The sequence below is a fragment of the Mesocricetus auratus genome, unplaced genomic scaffold (assembly GCF_017639785.1).
Source record: "Mesocricetus auratus isolate SY011 unplaced genomic scaffold, BCM_Maur_2.0 Super-Scaffold_100004, whole genome shotgun sequence".
NCBI lineage: Eukaryota > Metazoa > Chordata > Mammalia > Rodentia > Cricetidae > Mesocricetus > Mesocricetus auratus.
This window is the reverse complement of record NW_024429189.1, coordinates 4,592,780-4,606,143: the sequence shown is the minus strand read 5'-3', so window position 1 is coordinate 4,606,143 and position 13,364 is coordinate 4,592,780. Positions and strand designations below refer to the sequence as shown.

The 13,364-nt window shown below is 53.2% G+C and overlaps 1 protein-coding gene across 7 annotated transcripts in view; it reads right to left on the bottom strand.

Annotated features, from left to right (window-relative positions):
- Sardh (sarcosine dehydrogenase) overlaps positions 1-13,364 on the bottom strand; it is a 61,263-nt gene that overhangs the window by 24,403 nt on the left and 23,496 nt on the right. For all 7 annotated transcript variants that reach the window (XM_040745166.1, XM_013124713.3, XM_013124714.3 and 4 more), the window contains 4 exons: positions 13,044-13,157; positions 8,571-8,709; positions 6,767-6,880; positions 2,859-3,006 (listed from right to left, as the gene is read on the bottom strand). In XM_040745166.1, the coding sequence (XP_040601100.1) occupies positions 2,859-3,006; positions 6,767-6,880; positions 8,571-8,709; positions 13,044-13,157 (515 nt within the window). The remainder of the gene's footprint in view (positions 1-2,858; positions 3,007-6,766; positions 6,881-8,570; positions 8,710-13,043; positions 13,158-13,364) is intronic.

Below are 13,364 nucleotides of genomic sequence, written 5' to 3'. Positions count from 1 at the left end.
TGGCAACCATCCTGGGCATCCTCCAACCAGGCCCAAGCGCCCGGTCTGTCACGGGTCTCAGCCTCACGGGCATCACAAGGAGGTAGAGAGATTACTTAGAGTCCTATCCGCTCGTGGGCATCACCTTCTTAAGGACAGGGACTGTACCTAGCTGGGACGTCCCTGCAGCACCAGACCTGCTTTCCCCAAACTGTGTCCCGTCACAGTGGCCCCTACTGCCATGTCCCTTGCACTCCTAAACCCCAGCATGGTTCATGCTTGTACGTTCACTGCGACTGGAAACCGTGTCACGGAGGCACATTCCACCACATTCCTCACTGGTCTCCGCCCTGCAGTCTCCTGTTCCCACCTCCCCACTCCCCTGCAGCCCAGCCCAGGCCCTCCTGCTGCTGAATATATGAAATCTTTGGGGCCCATGCCCCAAGGTCGCCCACCACCAAGCCCACGTGTCTCCTTCCAGGTCACCTCTCCTGTGTCCCTCCACACTCCCGCCCTGCTCCCTGTCGCATTTAGTCCTCTTGACTCAGCCAGCAGTCACCTGCTCCAGGCAGTGCCCCTTGACTTGTGGGTCTGAGTCAGGTTCCCTTCCCAGGGGTCCCACAGGTGTCTCTGTGTGACTACAGCAGGCCTCTGGCATTTTTTTTCTCTCTGCTTGGCACACAATTATCTGGTGAGTGGTACCCGTTATGAGCATCTGGGCTCGACAGAGCAGCAGGGTATGTACTCTAGGGCTGGAAACGCCCTCACTTCTACCCATCAGGGGTCCCAGAGGGCTGCAGCTACTGCTCAGAAGTGCAGCCAGCCCAAATCCCCACCACACAGAGCTGGGAGCTACCACCCACGCCCGCCCGAGGTGCTCAGCCGCTGCCTTCTGCCAAGATCCTTATGTAACCCCAGCCCCGCGTGGTGCCAGCCCTAGAGGTTCAGCTTGGTTCTGCTGCATCCAGACCTCCTGGAAGCCAGGCTCCCAGAGCCCTGGGGCAGCCACACAACAGAGAGGATATACAGGGCTTGCGCTGCCTTCTTCGTGGGGCCTGGGTGCTAGAAACGGCTCCTAAAGTGGGGCTTGAAGGACTGGAAGCTACGCTGGGGTGTCAGCTCCAGAGAACAGCCACCCAGGTCTGCCAAGGCTGCTGTCCTTCCTGAGAGAACAACAGGTGGCCTGAGGAAAAGGTCACCTGGAGTTTTCGGGGCAAGTCCCAGCCCCTCGCATGCCTCAGCCCTGGTTGCCGAATGGAGACCCAGACAACCCTCACAGAACCACAAAACCGTGTGTCCAGTGCCTGGGGCCCATGCTGACAACTGTGCCCATCCCACACAGCGCAAGCGTGTCCCCAGCAACCACAGGAAGCTGTTTGAACTGAATGAAGCTCATTAAATGGGAAAACAGCTGCCAAAAAGGGTCAAGAGCCAGGTAAAGGCTCAGCAGCCATACTGGCTGGCTCAGGGATAGGCAACTCTTCCGAGTGGCAGCTCACATTGTACCTTCCACGACCCAGGGGCTGTGCTAAGCGCTCCCCATATAGGCCCGTAGCTAGGCCTGTTTGTACTGGTGACATTACTGCTCACACGGTAAGGAGGAGAGTCTTCTGGAGGTGAGAAGGAGAGCTGCCAGCCTGGAGGCTGCCACCTGGCTGTCCCCTGGGGCTGTGCCTTGATTTCACTGTCTGGTATCCTCACTCCTTCCCTCCCTCCTCTCTCACCTGCCTCCCCCACTCTAAAAATAACCAGGCCTTGTCCAAGGTCACTATGCAATGAAGCTGGAGTCTCCTGAAGGCCAGGCAGGGCCTCTAGTGCAGCAGGTGGGACTCTATTCCTTCAAGCTGATCTATGGGTTCCAATACACCTGGAGGGAGGGGGAAGGGGCTGGAAGCCACACCCACAGCACCACCTGACCTTGTAGCCAGATGCTAATCAACCGCTCTAAACACTTGTATAAATGGTTTCCCCTCGTTCCCATGTGGCAGCCTTGTAGTGTGGTTTCTTTCTCTTTCTCTCATTTCTCTCTTTCCCTTTCTCTTCCTTCTTTCTCCTCATTCTCTCCCCCCTTTCCTCTCTCTCTGCCTCTCCCTCTCTCTCTCTTTTCTACCTTTTTTCTCTCTTTCCCCTTTCTCCACCCCCCACCCCCAATCTTTGAACTTGTGACTAAAAAAACAAGCCCTTCCTCCCTTAGGTCATTATTTTACAGACATCCAACACAGGAACAAAACACCTACCACCAACACAGCCCGACACACAGCCTCTCTGGAGCATCAGGGGTGGGGGGCCAGGTCAGCTCGGGCTCCACAACTGAGTGTACTTGGTTGGTAGCTGTTCACAACACATTCGCTCTTCCCCTTGATTCCCCTACCCTGCCCCTTCCCCCAAAGCTCTGCCAAAGCGGTCTTTCCAATGTACACGCCTGTTATACATCCTTGTGCCTAAGACCCTCAGTAGCACGCGGGGCCCCCATGAGATCCTGATCCCTCCTGCATTCGTCAGGAACAAGGCTCAGCTGAGAGTTATAGAGTTTCAATGGTGGATGGCCTTGTCAGGCGTACAGAGAGGATAGAGAGGCTTCTCCTCAGCTCTCTATTTGCACACGGGAGTGGGTCGGCTCTGCCCATGTGGAGGGTTGAAGAATCATCGCAGCCAGAGACTCTAAGGGGTCTTCACAGAACACAAGGCTGCAGAGTTAAGCTGACCCTGGTCCAGGGCTGACCTAAGCCTATTACTTTGCAAACTACTCAACCCACGTAGCACCCCAAAGTCGTCAGGTCACCCATGGTTCAGATCAGTGTTTCTGCCCATGGGCTTGCCTGAAGGCTCACCTAGGCGCACCCAGGTAACACAGGTATCAGGTCCCTGTCTCCTCTCACCTGGCTGGGCCCTGGATGCTGAGCATGCCCAGATCTTCAGAACTATCCATAAGCTGGCACCGGAACTTCTGATCCTGCAGAACTGTAGTTATGTGGGACCAGTTGTGTTGGGCCACAGCCCCACCTACGGCCAGGTAGTAGCCATCCCCTGGAGGAGAAGCACAAGGTTTAGAACAGAACCTTGAGACAGAGAACATGGTGAAGGTAAGCCTAAGGGATCCCAGATTTTTACTAGAGAAAGGGTATAGCTTGGTTCCTTCAATGGGTAGTATCAAAGGCTTCCTCCTGCTTCTCAGAGAAAGGGCTAAGACTCTGGTGCCTTCAGGTCCTGCGGGTTCTATCCAGCCTCAACCACTAGGGCTGAGTGGCCTCAGACAAATATTTTTCCCTCTCTGAGTCTCAACGGCCTTACTAGTTTCCATCATTAACATACCCTGTGTCCCTAGGCTCCCTGCCTCTGCCATTCTGAAGTTCACTGGGCCAGGCTTAGAGACGGGAGTTACAGGCAACAGTCCCCTCATGATGGCTAACCCTGATGGTCAATTGGACAAGATCTAAAATCACCTAGGAGGCAGGCCTCTGAGCATGTCTGGAGAAGGGTTCTAGATTCAGTTAATCTGGGTAAGAAGCCCCACCCTGACTGTGGGTGACACCTTGGGATGGGGTCCTAGGTTAAATAAAAAGGAGAAAGCGAGCTCAACACACGCATCTACGTCTCTGATTCCTGACTGGACGCAACGTGAGTCATCTCAAGGTCCTGCTGCCATATTCTCCCTGCTGTGCCCTTGGACTGTGAACGGATGAGCCCCCCCCCCTTCTTTGAGAGGCTCTTGTCACAGCAATGAGAGAAATGGCTAATACAACCTGAATCACCCAGGATGCTAACACACCAGTTTCCCCAGAAGTTCAGGGAGGAGACGTGTGTTGGGAATAGGTGAAACCCACTGTTTCTATGGCCATAGGGCATCCGCAGAGCCACACAGGACCTGGGCCTCCACCCTCGGACACCAGCTCACCTCTGCCAGACATTCTGGGAAACCACAGACTCAAGAGTTTAGTGGCCGGTGGACCCAGTAAAGAAGCTCACCAATCTCAGGGGTCCAATCTGAGACTTAGAGTTCAAAGAGTTGTCATTGGAAAGGATGCTATGACCCGAGGTAGCCAGGTATCCCTGAACCATTGCCTTTACCACCCCCTGAACCGGTTGGAGGAAACATGGCACGTGAGAGGCAGGGTGGGAGGTTTCTATTGTGCCCCCCATCTTTCCAACCTCCTTCCTCGCTGACTCCCACGGGCTCCTCTGCTTCTCAGTGAAGGCCCTCGAAGTCCCTAAGCTTCTGAGCCCTGATCAGTTTTAGGCATCGTAACGCAATTGGAACCGCCTTAGACGGCTGCTGGAAGGAGGCAAAGCCCAGCAGGCACGGGAATCAGGGTCTGGGGAGCAGAATGGCAACATTTACATGCTCTGCTTCCCTTCCCCTTCAGAGGCCCCTTCCTGCCCAGACTTTCCCAAACTCTGGGGTCCTCATCGCCAGCCTTGCAGCCCCCCCCCCACTATGGGACTTGGTTCTATTGAGGTTGCTTTCATCCTGCCCAATCCTCCCCCTTGCTTTCTGCTTCTCCACCTCAACGACCAGGTAATGTCATCTCCTCCCGGAGCCCCTCCCACCCTAACCCCACAGACTTCTGGCCCCGTGCCTGTTCCTCCCTCCAGTCTCCTCACACCAGTGATGCGTCCTAAGAGCATCCTCTGAGCCATGGGTGGCAGAAGGCCTGGTCCCTCAAGCCTGGAGCCTTTATTTTGGAGACACCTTACAAGAATGCACTCGTCCATGGAAGAATGCAGTCTTGGGAGGCACACAGGCTTTGGCCAGCCTGTTCTATTGCACTGTCTGCAGCTTGCTGGCCCCAATGTTCATCCTTCTGAGCCTCTCCATTCCCACCTGTACAATGGGCCTGACTCCAACACAGGGTCACTTAGAGCCTCCAGGGGGCCCACCAAAGTGTCCCTCCCTTCCTCCTTGTGAATAAAAGAGGGAGGGGGAAGGGAAGGGGGAGGAGGAAGAAGGCTCCCTGATCCCTGGCTGGAGTTACCAGAGGATGCTTGAATTCTGGACAGTGTCCTCAACCCCTTGCCAAAGGATATCCCACCGTCACCAATGCCCCCATGCATACTTCAGTCCCCACCCTGTTACCAGCCTGAGTTCTCTACCGGTTGGCTTGAGGGTGATGTGCCTGCTTGCCCCAGCTGCCATCCCCACTTGGCTGCCCTACAAAGACAATGTAAGGCCTGGGACATGGTGAAGGACAGATCCACATGAGCCAAGGGGCACAATCTCACCCCAGACTCCTCTCCACCATTTCCAGGTGTGGGTGTGAGCATTGTGGGTGGCAGGTCTTATATGCCATTTTCATTATGTCGGTGTGTTTCCAACAAGCAGGTACACCTTTGATAATATTAAGAAAAATGAATAAAGATAATTTAAAATTGCTTTCAAGACTGACAGCTGCTTAGTACACAGCCTTGATCACGTGTAAATTGTCACATTCTCTTGACTTAGGGAAGCTCTGAGTCATATGCATAATTAGCATGCATATTAAATATATACATAATGCAACTGCACAGGCATCACAGGACCTGCCAGGGCAGGAGCCATTTCTCTGCTGTTTTGGGCTGTCCCTGGGATCGCAGCCTCGAGAGCATGGGGCTCACTGGATCATCCAGCCTCCCCCAAGCACTTGGCCCAAGGAACTGTGCACAGGGTAGGAAGTACAAGATAAAATGTCACAAAGTACTTGATAGCTTCCAGCAAGGTCCTTATTGCCAGGATGGGAAACAGAAGCTTGGGAGGCCGCACCTAGTCTCTTAGCTCCTCCTCTTAGCTCTTATTCATTCCTGTAGCAGCTGGGGGAGGTGGGTTCTCCAGTCCCCAGTTCACAAATAGGGAAACTGAGGCTCAGAGAACTAAGGTGTCAGAATTTTAAAGTTACAGGAAATGGTGGTGAGGATGTAGCTCAAGGATACATTACTTAGAATATGTTTGCCCTAGCATCCATAGATAAGGGGAATGACTCCTTAGTGAGCATTCTCCCTCCCCCACCTATGCCCAGACTGGGGGGCTTAGCCCCAGGAGGCGTCAGGAACAGAGAGAAGAGCTAGCAAGCAACCAGGATCCATATGGGCCATCACTGACCACTGTCACCCTCTTGGATGGCAGCCCAGAGAGCCACACAGCTGGTTCCTCCTCTCTGTAAGCCACTCTTTTATTAGTATCAATGTCCTCTTGAAGAAAAGGCATGCCCACTCTGTCTCCTCTCTTCTGCCGGTGGACACAGGCCACAGGGCAGAAGGACTGCCCCTGTGGAAAGTGACAGGTGGAATCCAGTGTCAGGGTGACAGGAGGCAGTCCTGCCTAGATCTAACAGCAAAAGCTGAGAAAGCAGGACTGAAATGCTGAGCTGCTTGTCATTAGGAGCGTGCAAGGAGAAGGGACACAGAGGTCATCCACGTACCAGTGCAGACACTGCACCAAGTATCGGGGGACATGCCCAGGCCTGAGGATGACTCAAGAACTGGGACCAACCCAGATGTCAGGGAGAAGAGGCTGAGCTCTGAGTGGGGCATGTGGCCTCCCCTCGCCTGGACAGTTGGGTTGAGCCAGCCAGTCACGCCAAGGCTGCTCCAACATGTCACAGCAACAGCGGATTCAAAGACATAATTACGGAGTGAACAGAGCCAGCATTGAGCCTGAAATGAGACCACTAATCTCCAGGTCCTGACCACAAGTGGACATAACAGGTTATTATATAGCCGTCCCGGGCAACCCTCCCTGACCTTCTGGCCACCAGCGACTGCCAGTCCCCTGAGCAGGTAACATCCATGCCAAGGCTTCTCACAGCAGCCTTACCTTCAAAGGCAGGGGTCAGGGGACTATCCTGGGTGCCAGGGGTCAGGCGGCTGACGGTCAGATCGCTCTCAGTGCCTCCCCGGTGGTTCAGCATACACGTGTACACCGTTGAGCCTGGCAACAAGGACCCAGGTGTGAGCTCCACCAAAGCTTGCTCCTCCGAAGAGTCTAGAGGACCCCACGGCGGGTCTCCCTCATAAGACCTCCTGCCCTGTGACTCTATTTCAACCAACAGAGGTCATCCATGGTTGTCATCTGGGGGAGGGGCACTCTTTGAAACGGCTTGCCTGGCTCCTCCCTCCTCCCTACCCTCATCACCCTCAGCAGCGTGCCTGAAATGGCAGACGCGGCATCTGTGGGGTAAGCGAATGGTTGTGTGGATGAACAGCGGGCAGGTACAGGAATGAGAGAGGACAGTGGGGTAGGCGGAAGGGTGGGCACCCTGGGTAGTGAGCACATGCATGGAGAAAAGGGTGGTAGAAAGGGCTGGAAGGCAGCTGGTGGTGGTAGGGGGGGTGAGCAGGTGGGTGGAGCCGTTGGAAGATTCACAGGAACGAGGCCAGCTGCACATGGGGCTGGTGGCTGCCGAGGCTGCACACGGGAGTCTTAGATTGAACCACGCCCCACAAGTAGACATATCAGGATTTTGACTCCAAGATCTTATAGGTGACACCTTATTTGGAGGTGAGGTCTTTATAACACTGTGTGAGGGACAGTCATTCCGATGGTCTCCCAGCCAGTAGAACTGTTTACAGGAAGAAGAAAGTTAAGGCCTGGGGAGTTGACTCAGTGTGTCCAATATATAGGATCCACATTAGAAAAAAAAAAAGCCAAGAGGGTGGTGCACACTTGTAATTCCAATGCTACGGAGGCAGAGACAGGACAATCCCTGATCCTTCCTGGCTGGCCAGCCTAGCCTACTTGGTGAGCTCCATGCCAGTGAGAGACCCGGTCTCTAGGAAAACAAGGGAGCTGGTTCCTGAGGAAAGAACCAAGAGTGTCCCCTGGCCTCTGCATGCACGTGCATATATACGCACCCACATTCCCTCACACATACAAGGAGAAAAGATGGGGGTCACAGCACGCAGTGTCAGAGGCAGAGACGGGTGAAGAGGCTGCAACCCAAGCAAGGCCAATGCTCCCGGCCCCCACCAAGCTGGAATCCACTCGTAATCCTGGAGCAACAGGGCTTAGCCAACACCCCGATTCTGGTCTCTGGCCTGGAGGGCCAGGAGATAATCCATCTCTTATTTTAAACCACCCGGCATGTGGGACTTTGTTACAACAGCCATGAAAGAGGAATAAAGACGAGGCTGGTGGGCGGATGAGTAAGACAGTGGTAGGTGGGTGACAAAAAAAAAAAAGATGATTATCCCAAATATTTCATGGGATGCACCATAACAAAAATTGTTCATTATTTACTCACGATTAAAATGTAACTAAGCGTTATGGATTTTTAATCCTGGAAACCCCACATAGGGAGAGCACCCTGGCGATGGGGGTAAGTGACTGGGCTCAAGCGCCAGGAGATACTACTGAGTGCTCATGGCCGTGTACCTCTTCCGTGAGCAAGGGACGCCGGGACCCAGAAAGGGGGCAGAAGAAAGGATGGGGAAAGTAGTGGAGGAGGGGGAGGCCGTGGGGTTGGGGATTGGTGGCGGACACAGAGGGCCAGGCATCAGACTGGGAAGAACAGCAGGCTCCCTGCCTGCTGCCTCGTCCCTGTGCCCGTGGCCAGGCCATGGAGTTCCACCTGAAACTGAAGCAGGAGAGGAATGGCTGTATTCCACCCCAGGCCCAGTACCTGGGGGTCGGTTGACATCTGCTGAGAAGAGCCAGTCAGCGGCCTTCCTGGCGTCCACCCCCAGCAGGTAGAACTTGCCAAAGTAAGACATGTTGAACAGGGCTGCAGTCCGTCGGCAGGCCAGACATTCCTCCCGGATCTGAAAGGCCCATTGGAGGGAGGGTTTTTGGGGTGCTGGCCCTGGGGACGCGGGGCTGGGCCTTTCCAGACACATTTGCTCAGAGCCTCCCCACCACAGCCCTCAGTCATCCCAGCCTGGGGGCCCACCATAGTGCATTTGTCTCCAGAGCGGGAGCATGTAGGGGACATTGGGCACCGAGTCATAAGTAGGCTCTGTCATTCGAAAGAATTGCCATGAAAACCAGGCACGGTGGCCTGTCGTTCCAGCACTGGGGCGGCAGAGGCAGGAGGACCAGAAGTTCAAGCTACTGACCCTGCCTTGCCCTCTAAGAAACTAGAGAGAGAGTTAACCAAATGGATAACAAACAGAAGGAAAGACAGCCAATATACAACACCTACTCCCGTTTCTGAGCATTAACACAGAGCAATCTAAAGAGAAAGCAAGAAAATGACTCCATTTTCGTAGCCACTGGGGCCATAAAAATATCTAGAAGTAATCCTGACAACAGAAACGAGAAGTTCTTATTATAAAAAGTTAAAAACGTGTGTGTACATGTGTGCAGGTACATGCACATGTGTGTATGGAGGTCATGGGTTGACTTCTGATGTTCTCCTCAATTGCTCTTCTCTTACTTTTTGAGACAGTGTCTCTCACTGACCCTGAAGCTCACTGGATAGACTGGCTTAGCTAGATTTTTGTTGCTGTTTTTGTTTGGTTTTTCTAGACAAGGTTTCTTTGTATAGCCTTGGCTATCCTGGAACTAGCTCAGTAGACCAGGCTGGCCTCAAACTCACAGAGATCCCACCTGCCTCTGCTTCCAAAGCACTGGGATTAAAGGTGTGCGCCACCACACCCTGGCAGTACCTGCCTTTTTATATACAGTCTAGGGATCTGAACTCAGTTTCTCATGCAAGCACTGTACTGACTGAGTTGTCTCCTCAGGCCCTGAAGAAATGATAGAAAATGATGGCCAAAACCAATGGAAAGACACCAAAGTTCATGAGACAGAAGATACGCTGTCACTAAGTGACCACATACTCAAGGTGATTTGTAGATCTGACTTGGTCCCTGTCACAGCCTCAGCTGGATCCCTTGTAGAAGTTGACAAACTCACCCTGAAATCCACATGGAGTTTCAAGGGACCAGGGTATCATACACAGTCTCGAAAAGGAAGAAGGGTAATGTGTTCACACTTCCTGATTCCAACACTTGCTGGAGTGTGTGGGGGGGGGGGGTTTACAGTAGACAAAATATTCAACATTTACTGGGGGGGAGAACTACAGTAGACAAAACAGTATTGGGCTGAGCTAGTGATGGACATGTGGACTAATGGGGTAGAGCCCAGAGTCTGGAAATCACCCTCATGTTGATGGAGACTGGTTTTCAACAGAGATCCCAAGAGAATTCCATGGGGACAGAGTCCACTCAACAATTGGATATCCACATGCAGAAGATGCCTGAATACTTCCTTATGCCACACACAGGACTCCAGACAAAAACGGGTTGTAGACACAAGGGCTAAAGTGACAAACCCTTAGCAGAAAACACGGAAGTATGTGTTTGTACCTCCAGCCAGTCTCTTAGACATGATGTTGAAGGCACCAGTAACACAAGGGTAAGAGAGATGCATTGGACATCATCAAAACTTTAGACTTTTATGCAAAAGGATTAGAGTTTGTATTGCAAATGATTCCATAATGACAGTGAAAAGGGAATGGGAGAGATTTATATATTATACATCAAGCCAGGGTCTTGTATCCAGGATATTATTTATTTTAGGCTTTGTACGTATGTGTCATGCATGTGTATGTATATGGGCTATGCATGCCAATATGCAGTTGCAGGAGCCAGAGGACTGGGTGTCCTGATCTTATCAGTTTCCATCTTTTTCTCTTGAGACAAGGTCCCTCACTGATCTTGTGTCGGGGACAGAGTGTGGAATGGGTTGACTCCTGGGTGACTATGGGGTTTCCTGAGTGGAGAGATGAAACTGTCCCAGGAATTTGCTGAGGAACAGTGATTGGACTGTGTGCTATGGGAGCTGTATCTCAGTAAAGGTGTTAACAATGAAAAGAGTACACACCCCTCCCTGCCTCCTCCTGGCCACTGATCAGCTATGCCAACCTCACTGTCATTACTGGGGGTACAGTGATGGTGGGAGCAGCTGCCATGGGATAGACGGCCAGTGTGTGTCTCTGGAAGCTGGACCACCTTCCCTTCAACTCATCACCTACTAAGATGGCTGCTACCAACTCTCGGTATGCCCAGAACTCTGGAGTCCAGAGCAGCACACTGAAAAGCCACAGAAATGTTGCCGGACATGGCCACAAAAAGTCCCTCATCACAAGGGCGACAGTGGAGGTCTCCAATGCCATACCCAGAGCTGTGCAGTCAGCCTCTTTAGACCTTGCAGTAGGGCTCTGGGCGAGCACCAAGGACCTGGCTCAACCTTCAGCCAGCAGGTTGGCATACCACACTGACTCCTGAGGCCTCGGCTCCTCTGCCTCCCTCCAGACATCATTAAGGATCATTTGCTGTCCGCCAGGCTTTGAGGTGCCTTTGCTGGCACTGTTAGACCTGTCGACCCAAACCCAAACAGCTTCCTGGGCTGACACTTGCTGTCTGCCTGGCTGGGGAAGCTGCCAATGTGGAGAACAAGTGTGCGTTTCATGCTCGGGGACTGTCTCTGGTGCATTTGCGGAGGCTGGATGGAGCTGCTAAGCCAAGTTGGCATCTCCCGCGAGCTTCCACACCCTCCAGGGCCAGGAGTCCCACAGCCTGTAGAAGCTGCAGGTGCGGAGGTGCCAGACACAGCCATGCACTCCCTTGAGGAGGCTGTGAGGACTGAGCACCAGGCCCACCCTGCAACTGTTGCATTTTATGGAGCTCCGGACTCCTGGTACCACTTCAGAAAGCCCTGACCTGCCTCAGTAACCATTTACTTCTCAAACAAGCTTAGAGGAAAGTGGTGGAAACAAATGGGCCCTTGCCTTCATGACTGGCCACGATGCGCCATGAAAAATGAGGTCTCTGGTTCCAGAATTTGGGGAGACACAGACACCATTGACAGCGACTGTGAGGGGTCTGAGTGATGGCAGTCCCTGCCTGCGAAGACCTACCCTGGATACTATGATGCCTTTCTGGTGGCTTTGCCCACAGTCTAGGGCCCAGGCTGGGTGCTTGACTCTGCACCTACCTCAGATGTGTGGGGGGATATCACAGGTGCCTTGGGCATAGTGGCATGCCCAGAAACAGCTACAGTTCTTGGAGGAGCTAAGGAAGCATGACGAGGACATCACTACTGCTCATCATGTGAGAGCAACCTGTGGGATACAGGTTGCTGCAGGAATACCTGGCCCCCAAGACTCAGCATCTCATCCCTCATAGGGTGGAGAGCCAGGCACATTGCAGAGGGACCACCAGCTGCCTACTTTTGAGTCAGTGAACAGGCTCCAATGGTACAGCTACTCCAGCCCCGGCCTCTTCTACTTTGTTACTTGGAGGAGTCATCCAGTGGCCTTGGGCACGGGGCCAGAAAGCCTACCTTGTTATAGACCCACTCCACTATAAGTGGAGGTTGGAGGCCTCTGTAGATTCCAAGGAGAGGAAGCGCCATCCCTCATGGATCTTCACAATCTCAGGACCAGAGGACTAAGAAAGGGTACAGTCCTATCTCAAAGCCACTGTCCTTGTTTTGTTTTGTTGTTGCTGCTGCTGCTTTTTGCCTGTCAGCTTGACACAAGCTAGAATTACGTGTGAAGAGGAACCTTAGTTGATAGAATACCTCCATTCAGATTGCATATAGGCAAGTCTGTAGGGCATTAACAGTTGATGTAGGTGATCCTAGCTCACAGAAGGCTGTGCCACCCCTGGGCAGCTGGTCCTGAACTGTACAAGAAAGCGGACAAAGTAAGTTTCGTTCCTCCATGGCCTCTGCTTCAGTTCCTGCCTCCAGGTTCCTGCCTTGAGTTTTTGTGTTTCACGATGGACTACAAGCTAGAAGCGGGAACCCTTCTCTCCTCGGTTGCTTTTGGTCATTGTGTTTTACACAGCAATAGAAACCTCAACAGCCACCCAGGCCAGACGCCTCAATCCTGCCCCTTGCTGCCCTCCAGCAGCAATATTGAGGGACCATGAGACCTGACTGTGGACAAACTGCTGGCCCAGAAGAGAAGGAGAGGAAGGCATTACGTGGTTCCCACAAAACTGCATTAACCAGAAAGGGGTAAACCTGGAGCGAGCAGAAGCCCCCTCCCCCCACCCAAAGCCAAGGGCCCCTCAGGCAGCGCAGCAGGGCTACATGAGGAACAGAAGGCAAGGGGGCTCGGCCAGACCCAGCACAGGCTCCTTACCACGTGGTGGTGGGGTGGGAAGTCGAAAGTGTACTCGTCCCCCAGCAGCCTGCTGTAGGCGTAATTCCTGTGTGCCTGGTTTCCGTAGGCCCCGTAGTAGTCGTAGTCCAGGACCTGTTACAGAAAAGAGAAGCTGTCTTCCCTCCTTGTTGTGACTTGAGGATAAAATGTCCTCCACGGGCTCATGTGTTTAGCGCTTGGTCCTCATCCGGTGGTGCGGCTCGAGGTTGCAGCGAGGAGGTGGGGCCTCACTGAATGGAGACTTCAGAGACCAGCCCCACTCCCTTTCTGCTTCCTAATTCCTGACTGAAGACACAACCG